The sequence below is a fragment of the Hyaena hyaena genome, unplaced genomic scaffold (genome assembly GCF_003009895.1).
Source record: "Hyaena hyaena isolate Hyena2069 unplaced genomic scaffold, ASM300989v1 scaffold_487, whole genome shotgun sequence".
NCBI lineage: Eukaryota > Metazoa > Chordata > Mammalia > Carnivora > Hyaenidae > Hyaena > Hyaena hyaena.
The window spans coordinates 628,110-650,183 of record NW_024081118.1 but is presented as its reverse complement, the minus strand read 5'-3'; the positions used below and the strand labels follow the sequence as shown (position 1 = coordinate 650,183).

At 42.6% G+C, this 22,074-nt stretch overlaps 1 protein-coding gene across 1 annotated transcript in view; it reads left to right on the top strand.

The window, feature by feature from the left end:
• LOC120246756 overlaps positions 1-22,074 on the top strand; it is a 619,236-nt gene that overhangs the window by 267,558 nt on the left and 329,604 nt on the right. The window contains exon 2 of the mRNA XM_039254381.1: positions 18,090-18,189. Coding sequence (XP_039110312.1) covers positions 18,090-18,189 — 100 coding nt within the window. The remainder of the gene's footprint in view (positions 1-18,089; positions 18,190-22,074) is intronic.

The following is a 22,074-nucleotide window of genomic DNA, read 5'->3' as shown; positions in this document are numbered from 1 at the left end:
TACCTCACTTAATTTTTTGTTATTAGACCTGCTCTCATATGAATTACTGAAGGTATATTGATTTCAACAGATAGAAAGGCTGTGAAGTTTGCACTAACCTTTACAATCATTAATTTTTAGGGATCATGCTTTCAGCTTATTGCTCAGCTGTCCCTTCCATCTAGATATGTGTTTATTCATTCAGAGAAACTGTTGTATTGAATTATTGAGGGATCGTTTTTAATGAGAAATAAAAATTGATGTGCTTTCAGGTAATGTGGTATTTCCTGAGAACACTTGTTCATTTATTTTTGCCAGTGAGAAAACATTCCAAGTTCTTCTGGTAGCAGGACTTCTTTTTTGCTTCAGGTCCCAATCATTTAGCCCATGAGTCATTCCCAGAGGCAGACCTACACGCGAGACTGAGCGAAGTGTGGATCCCTTCCCTGTGACCACAGCGGTTGGTTCACACATGGGCACATGGCTTATGTCAAGCCAACCAGAACCGGCCAGCTGCGTGCAGAGTTCTGAGAACACCATCTCAGGGCAGCAGGCCTCATGTGACGGTGAGAAGAGAGTATCTTTGATGGTAAAATGGAAAATAGGGAAAAGATGATAGAGACAGGAAAAAGAACTTAATTCTTTTGACGTTGTTTCATTCAGACGTCCACTTAGGTGTTCTGGATTCACCAGTAAATGAGTTTGAACGAATATAGTTGCATTGCTAGTATTTAAACTGAAAGTGTCGGGGCGCCTGGGGGGCTCAGTCAGCTAAGCATCCGACTTCGGCTCAGGTCATGATCTCACGGCCCATGGATTCAAGACCCGCATCGAGCTGGGTGCTGACAGCTCACAGCCTGGAGCCTGCTTTGGATGCTGTGTCTCCCTCTCTTTCACTCTGCCCCTCCCCTACTCATGCTCTGTCTCTGTCTCTCTCTCAAAAATAAATAAACATTAAAAATATTAAACTAAAAATATTATTAAGAATAAAATATTTAAGATTTTTTTGGATATTTGTTTTTATGTCTATATTGAAGACAGCTTTTGGAAACCATTCATCTTCCTAACTTGGTTGCTAAGTTTTTAACTGATGTCTGATGTGGCCCCCAAACCAGCTGCCACTCTTCTCACATACTCAGAAGCACACAACAAACCTTTTAAGAATCGAGCCTGATTAATCCCTTACCGCCTACCGAATCTGAGACACTTTGTTTCTCACCAACCATATATATTCCATGAAAATATTTAATCTTAAGGATTATTAATTTGTTCATAACTAGATATTCCTCTGCTGTGCTTAGCATTTTGTGAGTCACTACAGTTTAGAAACGTCATATTCTCAGTGGTAGGCATACACTGAAGAGTCTGTCATGTTGTGGACAGTTTCCTTCCTTGGCCGACCAGGGCAGAAGGGTCAGAATCCACAACACTCTTGTCTCAGGTTGTCGGCAGAAGAACTAATTCTCTGACAACTGCTCTCTCTGTGTCTCTGACCTCTAAAACTGTGCACTTGTGATGAATGGCATCCTAAGAAATAAGGTTTGACATGTTTGCTTGTTTGTCTGAAATCAGTTGAGAAGAAAAAGTAAAAAGCACTCAGGGATACATGCATCTTTTCACTTTGATTTAGTTTAAAAAAATTTTTTTAACATTTATTTATTTTTGAGACAGCACAAGCTGGGGAGGGGCAGAGGGAGAGGGAGACATAGAATGTGATGCAGGCTCCAGGCTCTGAGCGCTTAGCTGTCAGCACAGAGCCCGACGCAGGGCTCGAACCCGCAGACCACAAGATCATGACCTGAGCCGAAGTCGGACAATTAACTGACTGAGCCACCCAGGTGCCCTGTAATTTAGTTTTTAAAAAAAAAGGAAAGAAGGGAGGGAGGGAGAGAGGGAGGGAGGGAGTGCAAGCCCCAAATGGAGTCCCTTGTGCTAAGTACAGGGTCCACAAGCCTGAGACTTAATACCTAATTCCACTATGAACCTCTCCCCGGAGTGGAGTTTTAACCCAGTCAGTCTGGAATTTCTTGATCAACACTAGTGAAGTCACCTGCCTGTCAGGCACCCTCCCTTCAAAGGAAGGTGACCTTGCCTGCAATAATCCTTTACATGTCATGACTTCCTTGTCCCTGCCCCCTTTTACCTCTCAAAGCCTTCCATTTTGTGCAGCTCCTGGGAGCCCCTCTCTCTTTGTTCAATGTAATGCTGCCTGATTCAAGAATCACTGGAAAAAGCCAGTTAGATTCTCAAATGTACTCAGTTGAATTTTGGTTTTTTTAGCATACTGCCGAAAAAAATATATTTGTTTTCTAATAATTCACTTCTAAATTGGTTTTGGAGCATAAAGATCCATTTGTGCTTCAAGAGGTACAAGGAGGAGTGATGACGGAGAGCTTAATATAGACATAATCTCTAGCTCACACTGATTAGTTCTCATGGATCTCTGCCACGGATTAATACGCAGCTGCAAAAATTTGCGCAGTAATCCTCGTCTATGCAATTTGATGGCAGCCTTTATTTTAGAGTCATCATCCCTGCAGATAATAAGGATGTAATACGTGTCAGTTCTTGGTTTACACCTTCTTATGGATAGATCAACAAAGGGAATAGTCTAAAGTTACAGGGAAGCCAACACAGAGATAAAATGTGACAGCAAGATACATTAGTAAAGAAACTGGCTTATAATGCCGTTAGGTCAGAGTGTCTCCACGGCAGTGATGGGGTCTGAGTTGTGTGTCCAGTACTGGGTTGGATTTGATAACAATTATACATTCCCATCGGGAGTAGGAGTGGCACGAACAAAGAGTGGAAACAAGGCATGTTTGGGAGCAGCAGATAGAGTCTGAGGGAATAGAGCGGTCATGCTTGGAAGAAGCATGGCGTGAGGTTGGAAATGACAGCCACCCACAAGTGTGCAGGTTGGAAATGACAGTCAGTGGACGAGTTTTGCAATTTGTCCTGTAAATAGCGGCGAGCTTTATTGGTTTTAAGCGTTTGCAGGTAGCTGATGAGAAAACAAAAATGAGGTTGGCAGGCATTGCTTTTGCTCTGGAAAACCAAATTAATGAACATTGGGCAAGCTCCTTTCATCACAGTAGTTGATTCTAACCTGCCAAAATGGAGTAGAACGTGGGCACCATTCCAGTCTCTTTGAGTGTGTGAAAACGATATAATTAAATTCGATTATAGTTTTCAAATCTTCTCCTGCAACTGGAGCAAGGCTCTATTGGTATCTCATCTCTTTAATTGATCTTAGAATGGAAGGCAAAGTTATGGTAACTTAGCTCTGTGAGGAAGACCTGGGACGGGTAAGATAGTTTTACACAGCATTGGCCAGATGCCTGGAGGCTGCAGCAGATCATGGCTTCAAATGTAGACAAGCTCAGGAAACAGCAGTGGTGAACAATGAATATACTATTTGGCAGATGGGATGAAGGGAAATGAGAAAAGTCCTCTTGAAGGCACAAAGCAAGAGTTAAGGGACCAATGTGCCAGGCTTAGCATAGAGTTGTCACACAGATCAGAAAGCGCTGTAGGTTTGAGAACTGAAGAGACGTTGGTCAGGCAAAGTGATGAGTGAAGAGTGTTCTTGATTCAAGTATGGCATGAGAGACGGTGTACAGCTGGTGGAGACCCTGGTGCATTTCAGCAACTAGGAAACGTGGATTGTGTCTGTAGCAGAGTTGGAAGACCTGCGTCTAGACATGAGTAGCCAAGGGCCAGGTCTTCAAGATGCTGATCAGAAGAATGAATTATCTTTCCAAATGTCTGTGTCTATATAGAGAGGAAGGAGAGTGTTAAAAAATATTTTACTGGATAAGTTACTCGATCTAATAACATTCCTATTATACTTATTTTGTTATATACAACCTAAAACATAAGCCGATACATACCGTTCATCAAAATGGGCAACTCTTAGTTCTGGCAGGATGGTGTGTGTGTGTGTGTGTGTGTGTGTGTGTGCGCGCGCGCGTGCGCGCATGTGTGTGTGTGCGCGCGCGTGTATGCGCATGTATACATGTCTGCGTGTGTGTGCCTCTGTGTGTATGCATGTGCACATGTGTATATGTACATGTGCATCTGTGTGTGTGTGTATGTGTGTGTGTTTAATTAAAAACAGAGACTGCCTGCTATGGGAAAAACTGTTAGTTACTGGCTTCATGCAGATAAAAAATAATGACTGAGACATTGTGGAAAGCCTAAAAGGTGAGATCAGGTGAAAGACAAGTCATCCAAAGGGACAGCTGAGTTAGTGAGAGGAGGAAAGAAAAGAAGGTGATGCCATGTGTTGAGCTTTGGGTTTTCAGTTTTTTTTTTTTTTTTAAATATTTTTATTTATTTCTAGGAGAGAGAGAGACAGCGTGAGCAGGGGAGGGTCAGAGAGAGAGGGAGACATAGACTCTGAAACAGGCCCCACGCTCTGAGCTGGCAGTCAGCACAGAGCCCGACACGGGGCTCAAACCCACGAACCGCGAGATCATGACCTAAGCGAAAGTCGGACGCTTAACCGACTAAGCCATCCAGGCGCCCCTGGTTTTCAGTTTTAAACGTGGGCTTGTGAGGAAAGATCATCCACTTTCAGCTCGGTACAATATTTGATGGAAAGTCCTGTACAGCCACTGACAATAAGCTTACAAGCTGGAGCAAAAAATCATGGAGCAAGATACAGTAGGAAGAAACATAGACATTGAGACGTGACGGAGTTGAGCTGCAATATTTACTCACATCCAGGCGTTCTTCCACGCGACAGTGAGTAACACCTCTTCTGTGCCCTTTATGGATCTTACATTCTAATATGGGAATGAGACAATGAACACATGATTCCAGTACTGGGTGGTGATGAAGTGTTTAAAGGGGAAGGGAAAAAAAGTGGGCTTAGAGCACAAGGAATATTGGGATGTCTTAGATGTTACGTCAGAGAACAGCCCTCTGTAGCGTTTGAACAAATCCCCCCAGGAAGTAAGAGGGCCCTGCTGGTATCTGATGCAAACGTTGCCTGAACAGAGGAAAAGTAAGACCATTGGTGCTGGAGGGGAGCCGAGTTTTAAGGTTCCCCCAGAAGGTCGGGACTCAACGTTATGTGCTGAGGAAACTTCAGGTGAAATAACCCCAAACATTCATATTAAAATGTCTGTCTACATGTTTAAAAAGCCGTATCCATCTTAGAGAAAAAAGTCTCAACAGAGCAAGATGCTAGATGTTAAAGCCAAGGAAGACTTCAGAGAGCCCTTCTTCCGCCCACTTCAGTTTGCAGATGGGAAAAACACACTGTGTGCAGAGAAGCAGACTTATTGGCAGAGTGGGCTGGGACTGAGCTCGGGTCCCTTCAAGCACGCAGGCCATGCTTCTCCCGTCTCCCGTTGTCCTTGCTGCGGCGTCCAGTGACCTGGGTGATTCCTGCTTCTCGTTCAAGATGACAGGACCATTCGGAACCTTCATGGCATTTGCCCTATCAAATAACCACATATATTTTATTGAGGGCAGAAAAGCCAAGTTTTACAGGCTGAAACTGCTTTCTACTTAGGTCTCCAATATGAGTAACAAAAAAACATTTTTCTTAATTGAGGGAAAATTGGATCTTAATTTTGGAACAGACTTTGGCTACTTTAAAAAAAAAAAAAGGACACATTGCTCAAAAGGCTCCCTTAACTCTCCAGGAACATTGAAGAGAACTAAGGCTGACCTTTTGCTTATTTTTGACCTTTTTGAAACAAATCACTTGCCATTTTCTATCCCTTTAGTCTTTATCTGGGTTTCGTGAACTTGCTACGAGGCGTCTGTCCTCGGCAGGACCCGGAGTCGCTGCCTGCCTGCGCCGCTCCACACCACACGGCGCTGCTGTGATGCTCTGACTCACGGAACCTTCTCGGCTTGCCGTTCTCCTCGCTCTGCTGTTCCTGAGCCTCTCGGTTTGTGCCTGTGTCGATGTAACACTTAGAGTAAGTGATCTTGACCTAGGCAATAATTATTGTCTGGAGTTAATCAATATTTTTATTGATATCTGTATCTGACTTACACACATCTTTTCTTAAAAAATGTAAAGATTTTTAAAGAAAAAGAGTGCTAGTTGGTGGTCTATTCTGCACAAAACTGATTTAACTGATTATACAGTTCTACGGTAAGACTGTGCCAACCCTGAGACTTCATTCCTGGGGGAGAGCCGTTCTGTATCTTTTCCAAGGGAAGAAAGCACACGAGCAGAGGGAGGAGACATCGTGAAGAGTGGGTGTGCTTTCTTCCCTAGTCCGAGTTTCAGAGACGGCAGCACAGTTCCGACGGCAGTGAAAGTTGTTGGTTTTACCTTGGCTTTGCTCTCGTTCTTCCCGAGATCCGTTCCTCCTGGAGTCAAGGGCTTCAGGACTAACGCAGATGAAAGACGGCCTCAACTTCTTTTCCACGCTGCCCATTAGCAGGTGTTGGTAATGCTCTCCCCTTGGACCTGAGCAGGGATTGACCTGCTCGCCCAGTAGGATACCGTGAAGTGATGGTTCTCTAGTTTGCGTGTCCAGGCTTAAGAAATTTCACTCTTTCTCTCTTGAATACTCATTCTTGGAATGGAGCTGCCGTGCTCTGAAGAGGCCCAGCAAGCCCCGTGTAGACGCCCTTGTAGAAAGGAACTGAGGCTTGTGACTGTCCCCTTTGAGTTCCCAGCCAACAGCCAGCACATATTTACCAGCCATAGGAGTGAGCCCCTCTTGGAAAAATTATTTCCGGCTCCAGTCAAGGACCAGTGCTAAGACTCCCCACCAGCCCATGTACCAATGGCAGGTCAATGAAAAAAGTAAATTATTTTGTGGTTTTAAGTCAAGAAGATTGGGTGGCGTTTTAAGCAGAACAGTGCCCATTTGTGAGCACGTACTCATCAACTGGCCTCGCTTTGGGGAAGAGGGCTCTGCGCTTACCTGCACTAAGGGAGTACCTTCTCCACAAACCTGTGCCCATGCTCTTTGCTCGATCAGGGTTCACCTTCTTTTAGAGCGGGTGGGCTCATAGTTAGGAGACAATTTGATTGAAGTAATTTGCATTAAGTCTTGAATGAGTAGTGTGTAAACTGCTCAGAAAGCCTTAACCAGCACAATTTCAGCAAAACTAATAAAATAAATTGAAAAAAATAGTAGACAGAATGGGGAAGGATATTCTCAGGTGGGGTCACAGTTTAGAGTATACAAGATATATGGACTGTCCATGTGGCCCTTGGGCCTCTACATTGCATAGATTTAATCAGAGATTTACATTTTGTCTTGTGTTAGTTGCTAGGAAGGAGGCAGGATATATTGTGTGCTGTGTTGTGTTTTAAAATAATTCATTGCCCTCCCCCACAACTAAGACTGTGTGTTCCTTTGAGATTGGAGTCTCTACCTCATCCTTGTCTTTACCACCACAGCTGGGACAGTGTATTTTTTTTTTTAATTTTTTATAGTATTTATTTATTTATTTATTTAAATGTTTAATTTATTTCTAGGAGAGAGAGACAGCGTGAGCAGGGGGGGGTGAGAGAGAGGGAGACACAGACTCTGAAACAGGCTCCAGGCTCTGAGCTGGCAGTCAGCACAGAGCCCGACGCGGGGCTCGAACCCATGAACCGCGAGATCATGACCTAAGTGAAAGTCGGACACTTAACCGACTAAGCCACCCAGGCGCCCCAGTTTTTATTTATTTTTGAAACAGACAGAGCATGAGCGGGGGAAGGGCAGAGACAGAGGGAGACACAGAATCCGAAACAGGCTCCAGGCTCTGAGCTTTCAGCACAGAGCCTGACACGGGGCTCAAACCTACAATCGGTGAGATCATGACCTGAGCTGAAGTCGGATGCTTCACTGACTGAGCCACGCAGGCACCCCAGTATATTTTGCACATTTCAAGTTTTCAGTAATATTTTTGTGTGAGATGATGTGTACAGGAGCACACATGTTCACCATTTGTCTGGGAGTCCAAGTGCCCCAATATTATAAGATCTTCAAGTGGAATGTATATATGAAAATATTTATATGTTTTCTTGCCTCTTTATTGCATTGCTAAAATGTCTAGTACAATGTTGAAATATGTTCCTTGAATAACCCCAACCTAGCAGTATTAAATAATTCTTGTTCTGTATTTCTTGGTTTACTTTGCTCATATTTTATTTGAGATTCTTGCATCTATGTTCATGAGCTTGGCCTATGAATTTTTTTGAATTGTGATTTTCTGGTCAGGTTTTATTATCAGAGCTAGGCTATGTTTCTACAACAAATTGAGATGAGTTCTATCCTTTCCTGATTTCTGAGATAATTACACACAGTGGCAATCACCATTAAAGTCATCTGGGGCTGGAGTTTGCTTTGTATGAAACATTTAAACAATGCATTTAATTTTGTAGGTAGTCATAGGACTATCCATTATAATAACTAAAAAGGAAAACATGTCCACAGATGATGTATATTTGTAGAAACATAGATCTGAAGAATCTGTAGATCATTAACAGAAATAATAATTTGATTTGGACACCTGCATACAATTACAGTACACACAGCTTACAATGTCAGGAAAAAAATGAAATTTAACAATAAAATATCTAATAGAATAAATGATAGGGACCCCTGGGTGGCTCGGTCGGTTGAGCATCCAACTTTGGCTCAGGTCGTGATCTCACGGTTCGTAGGTTCGAGTCCCGCATCGGGCTCTGTACTGACAGCTAGCTCAGAGCTTGGAGCCTGCTTCGGATTCTGTGTCTCCCTCTCTTTCTGACCCTCCCCTGCTCACACTGCCTCTCTCTCTTCTCTCTCTCAGAAATAAATAAAACATTAAAGAATGATATAAAATACCAAGTAATCAATTTAATTTGAAGATCTCTATACAGAAAACTATAAAACAGTTTAAGAACATTTATAGTAATTAGATGTGTCCAAGTAAAATCCTTGAAATAATCCATATTATAAACATGCATATTCTTCTAAAATTGACTTGTAGTTTTAATGCCATTCATGTCAGAATTCTATGAGCTTTATTTCTCTGTTTGGCCAGAGCTGGTTTTTAAGTGTGTAACAGCATAGCTGCCACGGGCCAGATGAGTCAGCAGTGGGGTCGCGTGTGTTAGTGCACAAAGGGACCCAGTCTTAATGGTGTGCTTACGCACAAGTGAAACGAAGAAACAGGGGTGAGGGTCATTTTTGTATGAAATTGTTGGGTTAATTGTATATCCATCATTTTAAAATTATGAGATTTCTATATCATACATTTCCCAAAAGTGAATTCCGAACAGTTTTTGGGTATTAATGCAAAAGGGAAAAGGCTGAAGCTTTTGGAGCATGGTAAGAGACATGACATGAGCCTGAGGCAGGTTGGGAGCTTTTTGCAAAGAAAGTAAATAATGCAGTCGGTACAAATGTAGTTTGATACACTGGACTAGATAAAACTTATAATTTTGTAAGTTCAGAATAAGAGTGAAAAGGCAATCCACAGAGGAGACAAGATGATTCTAACAAATATAACTGACAAAGGGCTTGCATCCTACATCTAGGAAAAGCTTCTAAAAATCAGTAAGGAAATTACAAACAAACAAACAATACAAATGAACATGATGAACATGACCCTAGAGCAGACACACTACAAAGCAGGATTTCTATGTGACCAATAAATACACGAAGAGATGTTCAATCATATTGGTAGTTGGGGAATGTTGACTAAAACCATCATATGGTACCACTGAAAACTCAAGTGATTAAAACTAAAAAAGATAGTATGAAAATGAGCAGAATGAGGAGAAACCAGAATCCTCATGCTCTGGCTGTTCCACGATGAAAATGACATAGGGACTTTTGTATACTGTTTGCCCAGTATCTAAGAACATATATCAGCTTTATCATGGTTCAGTAATTCCATATCTGCATATAGACCCAGCAAAAATGATTGATTCAATAGAAGGATGGATGGATGGATGGATGGATGGATGGATGGATGTGAATGGATAGATGGATAGAGAGAGAGAATTGGAAAGATATAAACTAAAAGGGGCGTTCATAGTAGTATTTGTAATAGCCTATATTGGAAACAGCAATCTAAGGTAATAGCCCACATTGGAAATATCCATCTATAGTGATGTGCCATACTCATTTAATGGGAAATTATATGGTAAAAGAATAAACTGATTAATGCATAAACATGGACACATTTCCCAAATATTATGTTGGATAAAAGAAACCAAACAAGAGAGATAACACTCTTTGATTCCATTTACAGCTCAAAAATATGAAAGCAAATATATGATAATAGTTATCTTTAAAGTCTAACAAGGGAAGCAAAGAATTTTTCCACACATTTAAAGGGCAGGTAATTCACACTGTTCCAATGCATGGAAAAAAGTAGGATACACTTTATTCTCTTAAGGTAACGTTACTGTCATGGTAAACTCCTAGAAAGATTTCACACACAAAAAAATGTCCATTCTACTTATAAATGTCAAAGCCAGGTCCTAAAGTATTACTTAGCAGCAAAGCCCACAGCATATTAAAATAACAAAACACATATCAAATGGAGTTTCTTCCAAAGAGGCAAAGATAGTTCAAAATTTCAGTATCACAGAGTGGGAGGTATTGAATGTAAATAGATGAAAACATAAAGGCTCATTTCTTAGATTGGAAGACATAAGGTGATACGTATTCTGCCTTCAGCTAATTACATTTAAATCAGGCCCAACAAATTGCCAACCAGTTTTATTTAACTAGATAAAGTAAATGTAAAATTAATGCTACAGTGATATTAAGGTAAAAAAAAGAAAGTCTGGAAATCTCTGAAAAAGGCCGGTGCTGGAGGAGTGAAAGGAGAGGAACAATCCCTAGAAAGGGTTTGACACACTGATAGGTCAGAACTGAAGGTTTAGAAGTAGAAACACGTTTCTGCAGAAAACAAAGAAACTAACTTTCTTACTTGTTCTAGATGACATTTTTCCTCTGGATGGAAAGATAGGCCTTTCCATAAATGGCATGTGAAAACAACTTGCTATCTGGAAAAGATAATGAAGTTCGATTAATTCCTCATAGTATATACTAGGAAGTATTCAAAACTAATAAAATATGTACATGAAAACATCAAATAGTAAAAGCTATAGAAAAAAGGTGGAAATGTATTTAATCTCTGAATTATACAGGCTTTTCTAGCTGTAACCTAGAAGAAGCATAAAGAGAAAAGTTAACCTGGTCAATTTAACAACATAAAAAAAAAAAACGTTTGTAGGACAAAAACTCATATACCCACATAACCAAGTCAACTGAAACCATCAACATGTATATTTACCATGACTGATGGTGATCTTTTAAGTATAGGATTGTAGTGGCTCTGATCCACACCTAGCAGAAAGATGGGCAAAGAACATGAACATTATGACCCCAACTGAGGAGTGATGAGTGCAAAAGTGATCTGCTCTAGTCATGATAAGAAGTATGCAAATTAAACTAGTAAGATGCCATTTATCACCTATCAGATGGAAAAATGCTGCCCAGCTTAGTATTAGATTGTCACTGAGATATGTGAAAACAGGCACTCACTTATATTGTCATAATACAGAGAAAGTAAGTAGATGTAATTGCTGCGTAGGGAATTTGGACTTTATCTTTTTAAATCACAAGTGCATAGGGGCGCCTGGGTGGCTCAGTCGGTTGAGGGTCCGACTTCGGCTCAGGTCATGATCTTGCAGTGTGTGGGTTCGGGCCCCATGTCGTGCTCTGTGCTGACAGCCAACTCAGAGCCTGGAGCCTGCTTCTGATTCTGTGTTTCCCTCTGTCTCTGACCCTCCCCTGCTCACACTGCCTGTCTATCTCTCTCGAAAATAAATAAAAAAACATTTAAAAAATATCACAAATGCATACACTCTTCAAACCAGCACTTCCACTTCTAGGAATTCTCAAAAGTGTACTAGCATATTTGTGACAGGGTTATTCAGTGCTGTTACTAGAACAGGCACCCAATAACTTATCAAAATTCTCTGGAATAGAGGTTTAATTTTTTAATGTTTATTCATTTTTGAGAGAGAGAGTACAAGCTGCGGAGGGACAGATAGGGAGACAGAAAATCTGAAGAAGGCTCTGAACTGTCAGCACAAAGCCCCACATGGGTCTTGAAATCAGGAACCATGAGATCATGACCTGAGCTGAAGTCTAACACTCAATCGACTGAGCCTCCCAGAAGCCCCTTTATGGTGGCTTTTTGACAAGTAGTCTTTTTTTTTTTTATAGCTTTTGAATATTCTCAAATGATAGCTTGCATAAGGATCAACCAAAGACTTATGGAAAGAGAGAGTGCTGGGCCCCCACTTCAGAGTACATGATTCAATACATTTGGGTAGTAGGACCCTGTACTTTACATTTTTATCAAGGCATCAGGGGATACTGATGCCACTGGGTGTAGGAATCACATTTTGAAAACATGGATATAGGCTATAAAGCTGTGCTGACTCTTTCTGTGAATGCTGTTGAACAGACCTTCATTCTGCCTGCACGTGTCCATACACTGAATGTTTTCTATATCAGCATTTCTTGGAAAAGTGAACACATCAACTTGATCTTTGTGAGTAGGTGGGAGTTAAGTGTCTGAGGATGGACCGGGAACAGAACCCCATCAGGGCTTATCAAAACTCATTATGGATGGCCTGGTGAAAAGCTTCTGATGTCCTCCATCTCATTATCATAGCTTTCCATTGAAGAAGTTTTGTTTAATTATGTAAACTACGGTAATCAGTTGCTCACTGGTAAGTGAAAATTGTGTTAAGGACAGCAGTTAAGTGGTCAACCACTTTCTTTCCATCTTCTAATTAAAAATTTGAACATGTATGTGATTTCCCCAACATTCAGGTAATAAATACACAGCAAACACTTTTTATCTCATTTATCTTTTTTTAAAATATAATTTATTGTCATGTTGGCTAACATACAGTGTCCACAGTGAGCTCTTGAGTTGAGTTCAGACTCCCATGTTTCATCGCTTACATACAACACCCAGTGCTCATCCCAACAAGTGCCCTCCTTCATGCCCATCCCCCACTTCCCCTCTCCCCACCATCAACCCTCAGTTTGTTCTCTGTATTTAAGAGTCTCTTATGGTTTGCCTCCCTCCCTCTCTGTAACTACTTTTTCCCCTTCCCCTCCCTCATGGTCTTCTGTTAAGTTCCTTTTTTATGCTAGCTGATATAAATCAGTCAGAGAAAGGCAGATAGCATATGTTTTCACTCATATGTGGAACTTCATCTAACTTTTCTATACTCTTGGCTGAATTACTTGTATCTCATTGATGAGGGGTAATATCATCTCTCATTTTGTAAAAGGATCATTTAAACTCTACACCAAGAGAGCTTTTCAAATGTCATTGCTAGCCTGATGGCTGTCCCAAGCATTTGTTAATGTAGGTTTATCAACATAATTCTAAACATTAGCAATAGTATAATTGGTGTCTTACAAACCCAGTGCTTTTGGGAATCTTGGATTCTTCAACTTGTGTTCATTACAGCAGCCTATACTTTCAAATACAGTTATATGTGCCCATCGTAAAATAGAAGGGCATATAACAGATGTCACATTGGGCAAAAATGTACTCATTCATGAATAACAATGTTGTGGGGTTTTTTGGTTTAAGACTGCATTTCTCATTAAGCATTGTCTTAGGAAATTTGTCAAGGTAGCCTTCTCACTATAGATTCTCAGATGAATTTCACCACGGTGCTTCTTATTCACTGTGGTTGTTCATTTCTTCACGGTCACTTCCGGCTGGAGGCATGAGCCACCAACCAGTTGCTGGCATACATTCACCTGTTACTGTTGCATCCATATGATGAGTGCAGGGTTATGACCTTTGCTTCCCCCCAAACCCTGAGCAGTGTGTTTTTCTGTTTCCTTAGTTCTTTCTCATCGTTGTCACAGAGTGAAGGGGAACCACCTGATTAATGCTTCACTCATTATTTTCTGATTGTAACTGTCGCCATCTGAACAGTAGACTTATTTCGAAAAGCATTTTCACAGCTTAATTAAAACAAGCCAAAACGTAAGAAAATGTTAAAGACTAAGAATTACCAAGTAATCTGTTTCAGTATGTAAGAGCTAATAATCCATGCATCACAAATGTCAGCAAACTGAGACCCATGTGATTCTTGTGAGCACAGAGACACAGATGGTGCCTCTTACCAGTAAAGATTCAATTTTGTGGCCAAATGAGTTTTGGCACAAACATTATTTTAAAAAGTGGCTTTCAGAAATTACCACATTTAAAAATACTGAATATGAGAATATGAACTTATATATACAAACTATTAGGGGAAAAAACCTTAACTATCCATCAGTAGGGGGTTTGATTCAGTAAATCACGGAATATGCTCTACATCATTGCTCTCAAGCTAGGGGAATTAAAAGCTAATTAAAGCTCAGAGCTAATGGAATGAGCTGCTGTTTATATTTTTATGTAGCACGAACCCTAGGATTTATTATTAGCAAGCAGTGTGCTAAATAATATTTAGAGTCTGTTTCTACTGCTGTAGAAAAAGAGAAGATTCATACATAAGTGGGTGCCCAGCATAGGGAAACGGAAATTGGTGTGTTAGGGGGAGAGACAGGCCCTGGGAGATAGGATCTTCACTCTACGTGCCCCCCCCCCACTACCTTTAGTAATTTTCACTGCTTAAATATGGAAATTTAGTATGTATGTGTATTAATTTTATTCAAAAAATTAAGTACTTGAGAAAGTGAAAGAACGCTGTTACGAAACCGTGGAGGGCAGGAACATGGGTCCTCATATGCCGCCGTCCAGCACAAAGCCTACGGGTCCAGGGTCACACGTGTCCATCACCGTGCCTTCTTTCTGGCTCAGGTGAATTCTAGCGCTTTATCAAACATCGCTATTCTTACAGGCAGTGGAAGGCTAACAGGGTATCTGTATCCTATCAGTGGGAAAATGGTGGGACAGGGAATCTAGGGAGGGACAAGTCTTCCGGGTAACTGGGATTTTGTAAAGATGGGCACTTTCACGTTCAAGGTGCTCTGAGTCCTGAAGGCGCTGCCAGCCCCCCTCCAGTCCCGGTACTGCTAGGCGTCAGCAGCTGGGCTGCAGGAAAGGTGAGCGCTCTGAGGCCTCCTGTTAGTTACTGGACTAATCAGTCCAGAGAACTTCACGGAAGAGAAGAGCTGGTGTTTTCCAAAGGATTTCATAATGTCTTTGATGGTGTTCTGATGAATATAATTGACATACGTGAGCTCTGTAGCAGTATATTTAGGAAGATATAGAACTGTTTAAATATTACTTTCAAAAAGGAACTGATGACTGGATCCTTATTCGAAAGAAAAAGACTCCTCGTGGGATAGGCAGAGTTTTGTGGCTCTGTTCTGTTTAAGTTCTTAACTTTTTATTTCCCTCATCTATTTATTCTGTGAAGGATTGTTTAGAACCCACCAAATATGAGATTCTACTATTCTTCCAGAAATATACATAGGGGCCCCTGGTCAACACACAAAACCACAGCCTAAAAGGGTCACTACTTCCCAAGCTAGAATCAGCCTCTCTTTCTCTCTCTCTTTCTCTCTCTGTCTCTCTCTCCCTCCCCTCCTCCGCCCTCTTCTCCCTCCCCCCTCCCGAATGTTTTTGTGTGCATGCTTGCATCTCTTTTCCCTCACTGTATACAAGCCAAGAGCATGACTTCCCTTCCCATTGAGGATCTTGGATTCTCTTTTGCATTAAAGCCCATCTCTGGGACAAATGATATACAAAATGTAGTAAGACATTTTCTTAGGTTGCCAAAGTTAAATACATACATATTGTGGTAAATTATTCCCAGTTATAACAACTTAGAGTTTGGACAGATGCCACATTACGGGCCACAGCAACCTGTGAAATAATTGATGGAATGTATGAGCTCCATCCATCCTTTCTTCTGTCTTATATGGTGATAATGGAGCTAATGGAATCTTGTCTGACTTCTGACTTTCAAGTACACAGTGCTTTGATATTTCTAGTATGGTCTTATGTCTGAGATCTTGAAAAGGAATTCACTACATAAATCAAGATAGTATTATTATGAAGAAGATGTTCAAGGGACACTTGCATAACAAAAGTTTATTAAATCTTTAGATAAGTTTAAGCATATTTTGAAGATTTTCCTATTGAAAAACACACAGTTTTTTTCCAGTAGAAAACCTTAAAACACTTTTTGCTACCTGTAGAATTATTATGCATAAAGGTTATTTTATTTGGAATATTAAACACTTACGTAAAGAGTATGTTTTTAAAGGAATCACCATGTGCAGAACCTTAAGCACTGTTAACTCCTAGGAATGGCACACTTACTATCTTCTCAGGAAGAATTCTGAAAAATAGTCCAGAAATTCTGCAGGATGGGTATAGCAAGTTTTATATAAATCAAGCTAAGCCCTTGAGGCAGGAAGGGGAGCCTTCAATCTCACTCCAGGAGACTTACGAAGAGTTACAGAGTTTAATTCAAGTTTCCGTTCATTGCTTACCTACTTGGCTCTATAGAAGCCAAACCAGTTACCAAGAAATGTATCCTCGGAACTAAATTTCTGAAGCTGACAATATGAAGTTTCAACATGATGTCGTATGTAGAAGTGGGATGTGTTTTTGGTACCCACCTCCGACTGATGGCCCTCAGGTTTTCCTTTCCATTCTCACCCATTCACAGGAAGCTCGGGGCACACACAGACACACCCTCCCTCTAGGAATTCTTTTACTCTTGCATTAGCCAAAACTTGGGGGAAGAGGTCAGGGCAGTCTGAGGATCCTGCAGCTGTATGTATCCAGTGACCTTGAACTACAGGTAACAGTAGCGTACTGGACTCGCAGCATGGATCCAGGTCCAGTGGGGCCTGAAATTCATACAGCTCAAATTACACACCCAGAACTAGGGAAGAGAGTGAAGTGAATATTTACTGGGAACAAAAGTAAATCACAAGTTACAAATTTTAATAGGCTTCTACAGGTAAACAAATCCAGGAAATAGTAGTAATATCTTTCTTATTTACCTGCACTTTTGGCTGCCTCCGCTCTGATTACATTTTCCCAGTGTAAGAGTTTTGTGATATTGCTTCCTCTAGAGAAAATGGAAAGCGAATTCCTCTTCAGTTTTAGCATGGTTGAGAAGTACAAATGCCCTTTTAAAAACTTGGAAGGGGGTCATAGCCATGTTAACATATTTTCTTTTTTTAATTCTGCAAAATTAAGATATTTATGCAGTCATCCATTCAGACCACTGTCTCTACTCCGACTTCTCCTGCTTCATTGACCCCGTGTCACGTGGTGTTTTTAGGACTGTTGGTGGCTTTAGAACCGAGATGAGGGAAATCGGAGGATGCGTTTAGTTTGGGGCTGGGAGGACGTATTTGTGGTGTGCAGTCGCTTCTGTTTTTACCTGCATTACTTCATCTCGGTGTGCAAAGGGCTTCCAGCAGTCACACCTCTGAGTGTGTGAGGCAGTGACCTCCCCGGGGCCCCCCGGCCTGCAGCTGCTACAGGAAGAACCTCGGTGGTGGTTTCCCTAAATTTGACGTTCGTTCTACAACTGACATGATATTATTAATTATTATTATTTTACTTTGAAAGTTTATTTTGAGAGAGAGAATGTGAGCAGGGGAGGGGCAGAGAGAGGGAGAGAGAGTCCCAAGCAGGCTCTGCACTGTCAGCACAGAGAGCAATGCTGGGCTCGATCCCAGGAGCCATGAGACTGTGACCTACTCGAAACCAAGAGCAAGCCTCATGCTCGATCAGCAGAGCCGCCCAGGTGCCCCTTATGTGGCATCTTACCCATGAATTCTGAAGCTGTAATGAAGGGAAGCCACAGTTGAAAGAGTCACTGGTCTTGACCAACTTCAGGTAAAATACCTGGTTTGTTAAAGGCCAGTGGGGTCTCTGACCCTGCTGCTGTGGCCCTTCCTCAAGCTGATTGCTCCCCGGCCTCATGGTAGACCCGCCTCTCTGTACAAGGACCGTGGGGCCTTTGGAGAGAGGGTCACAACCTCCGTCTGTCCCTTCACTGGGGTGATGAGGACTAGTTACTGGGCCTCAGTGTCCTCACTCATTATATACTTGATTTTCACAGCCTGAAGGATGCATTTATTCCTGTGCTGAGTGTCTGTTTCTTCCTGGAACAGATTGGGTCCGCACCATGTGCCCGAGAGAAGAAGGTGCATGCGGCTGAACAAAGCAGAAAAGGGTATGAAGGCAGATCTTCGAGAAGAAGCCTCACAAATGGTAAGGAGGCTGATACTTATTTGTGTTTCAAGGAGCTTATTTTAGGATTTTAAGCTGGTGAGGGCCGTGCCATGATGCACTTCGTCTATGTGGATGGTAGACCTGTGTAAATCCACTTGTTTTACGGAGCGTGTCCTGAGTGCCAGGCAGTGTAGTGATGGCCGGGAACCGGCGCCTTCTCACAGAATCGTGGTCTCCAGTTTGCAATTAGGGAAACTGGAGGCTCAGAAAAGTTAACACACCGAAGGCCAAGCAGTTCCACCCTGACAAAGTGGAACTGACACCCAGTCTGTTTCCCAGCAACCTCTTCTCCAAGCACTGATTCCCCGTGTCCCCGTTTCGGGGCTCGGGACTCCAACCCCTGCCCTGTCACTGGCATTGAAAAGGCACTTCCACACCATTTGGAAGGGTATTATTGGAAACTTCTTGCCTGTGCTCCAGATTCTTCTGTGGGGAGAAACAGGCTCTTAAATTGAGAATATTTTCAAATGTTTTGGCAGTTGGCTCAGTAAAGAAAAGGTGTTCTTTTGCAGTTAAATTGGAGTGTGGCTTTTTGCAAATGTGGTGGTATGTTAAAATGGCTTATTCAAAGGGAGTATTTTCAGAAAATATCAAAATAGACTTAAATTCCTTGTGTCATGAAGCTGAAATACAATCTTGATGTACTTTCAAAATGTTTCCCGGTATAACAGAGGCTTACTTACCACAGTACGCTCCCAAAAGGGGGAGGGGTGGCGAGGAGGACAGAGGCCCCCCCCCACAGGAGGACAGAGGCCACCCCCAGAATCTCTGGCCATTCCTCCAGGTCATGGTTGGCTTTTACATACCAATGGTTTCCTATAAATCTCCCCGATTCCTTCCTTTGTCTCTCCTCCAGCATTCAATCTGTATCAGAAATTCCTGGCATAAATATAAGTGTTAATCAGATAAAATGAATCAGAATATCTGCTAGGAGAATTTGAGTCATCTCCTCCCAAGTCTTTTTCTCTTTAAAAATAAAAAAGGAGTCATACTTTATTGAAGATCATTTTAAACCCAGTTCTTTTTTTCTTTTTCTTTTTGACCAACTTCACCCATTTTCCTACTAGAGTCTGTCTCCTTTGTCTATACTGACTGGGAACCTTCCTCAAGCTATGAAATATTTGGCTAATCTGCTGTGTAGGCTTTACAGTTTCTGCTTAGAAATCCTAGGGGAAGAGTGAATGGTAACCCATGGCAGATCCCCTCAAATAACTCGGATTTAACACAACCAAATAAAATACTTGTACTCATACGGCAGCAACGCAGTAATTTTAAAAGACAGAGACTGGAGCTGGGCCACGAAAGAGAGCAGACTGCAGGCAGGGCTGTGCGTGGTCCCCTGTGTCAGGTGGGAGGCGGCAAGTGGCCAGCATCAGAGCCGCCGTGATCAAGTAGTGATCCAGGGAGTCTCATGGTGGCTCTTTCTGCAGTCGAACTCGGCTTCCCTTTCTACACTGTCTTCAGCCAGGGCGACCTGGAGATTATTCCTATCTTCGTTTTCTGATTGATTTCATGTTCATTTCTCATCAGTAGGACTTTATTCTCTGAAGATAGAACGTACCTATTTCTTCAGTGAGTGATTCCTTTCTTAACTTTATCCTTTAAGATTTCCCACCAATGTTTGGCCTTGGCCAGCCAAGTATTCGCAGGGACGCAGCAGCCATGAGGCCAGGGCCACGTCTGGGAGATCCAACCTCAGCGACTGTTGGGAATTTTCCTTCCCTCTGTCGGTCATCCCCAGCCACTAGTAGTACGGCCTGGCTTTTATTCACACTTTTAGTCGGTTAAAACACCTGTAAAATGGAACACTTAAATAGAAGTCAATAGTACTGATGCGCAGGAAGGAATCTATAGTCTATAGACGTTAGAACCGTCCAGTTATTTTACCGGCTTGAGAAATGGAAATACATTCCACATGCAAGTGAATTACAGAAAATGTAGGTTGTTGTGTGACTCTTTTGAGGATAACCTGCCTGTTTTCAGCCCTACTTCAATATAAGTTAGTTTTAAAGAACATTTTAAGTAATGTTTTGTCTAAAACCTCTTGCATCTGATGAAAGCATATGACACGTGGTTCCGTGAGTTGAATTTACAAAAGCAAAACTATTGTTGAAGATGCGCAAAGCTGTTAATCTCGAAGCTGACAGTTTTAACTCTTGACAGTCACTGCTGAGACAGGGTTGAAATCTCCTGCCGAAGTAACAGCTACTAACTGGACGCTGGCTGTGGCTTCTGTAAATGAATACCAATTATGGTAAGAAAGCATATTCCGGAAGGCTGTGTTGCACAACATGGTAGTTGCGAAGCACATGTGGCTATTGGGCCTTTGAAATGTGAATGGTCTGAATGCAGATGAGTTGTGTAGAATAAACACTGGCTTTAAGGATTTTCTATGAGGGGCTCCTGAGTGGCTCAGTTGGTTAAGCGTCCGACTCTTGGTTTTGGCTCAGGTCACAATCTCATAGTTTTTTAGTTCGAGCCCTGTGTTGGGCTCTGCATTAACAACATAGAGGCTGCTTGGGATTCTCTCTTCCCTCTCTCTCTGTCCCTTCCCTGCTCTCTAGCTCTCAAAATAAAAAAAACTTAGAAAAGAAATACTTTCTGTGAAAAAAATGTAAACATGTTAATAATAATTTTTGCTAGAATATAGGAGGAAATAATATTTTGGATATATTGAGTTACATAAAATACATTTAAGTTTATTTCACTTATTTTTACTTTTTAAATATAAATACTTAAAATTCCTTATAATGGCATATAATTGTGGCTTTCATTGCATTTCTACTGAGCAGCCCTGCTCCACGGAAACTAATAGATGCAAATACATTGGTAAAAGAGTGAATTCATGGGGCGCCGGGTTGGCTCAATTGGTTGAGCATCTGACTTCGGCTCAAGTCTGGATCTCATGGTTTGTGGGTTCGGGCCCCATGTCAGGCTCAGAGCCTGGAGCCTGCTTCAATTCTGTGTCCCTCTCTCTCTGCCCCTCCCCTGCTCACACTTTGTCTCTCTCTGTCTCTCAAAAATGAATAAATGTTAAAAAATTTTTAAAAAGTGAATTTTGAACAAGTGTGGCAGTGATACTAACCTTCGGGACACATCTGAGAAACTCTTCCGGACTTGGCCTAGTAACTCTCCTTTTGGTAACTGATCCCTCTTCACACACACACATTTCTCCACCGCACACACTGTCTCCTCAAAAGGAGGAGGAAGAAACGGGCTGATCCGCGGGAAGGAGCCCTGGGATGAGGTGCGGACGCCGTGGCTTGTGTTGGCGTTTCCACCCACAGCGGTGTGTCCTGACGGGAGGCACCCAGGGGCCAGGCCTGGGCTCTCCAGCTGCGGGGACCTGTCCTGCCCTGAACTCGGACACTGCAGGTGCAGGAGGCGCAGGGAAGGCGGCGGGGGGGCTGAGCCCCGGGGAGAAGCGGAAGGAGGCCGCGTTGGAAGGTAGAGCGAGGCCCCCCGGCTGTTCCCGGGCTGCCTGCGCCTGCGGTCCGCCTCGTCCCGCCTCCCCAGGCCGCCGGGTGGAAAGAACGCCGTGTCTGCAAACGGCCTTCCCAAGAGCGAGCGTCTCTCCGCGGTGTGTGGTTCTGGGGACCCCCCCAGCCCTCTCCCACCCCCAGCGCTCTCCCCCCCCAGCGCTCTCTTCCCCCCCAGTGCTTTCTACCCCCCAGCGCTCTCTCCAACCCCAGCGCTCTCTTCCCCCCCAGCGCTCTCTTCCCTCCAGTGATCCCTTCCCCCCAGTGATCTCTTCCCCCCAGTCATCTCTTCCCCCCCATCGTTCTCTCCACCCCCAGCACTCTCTCCCCCCCAGTGATTTCTACCCCCCAGCGCTCTCTCCACCCCCAGCGCTCTCTCCCCCCC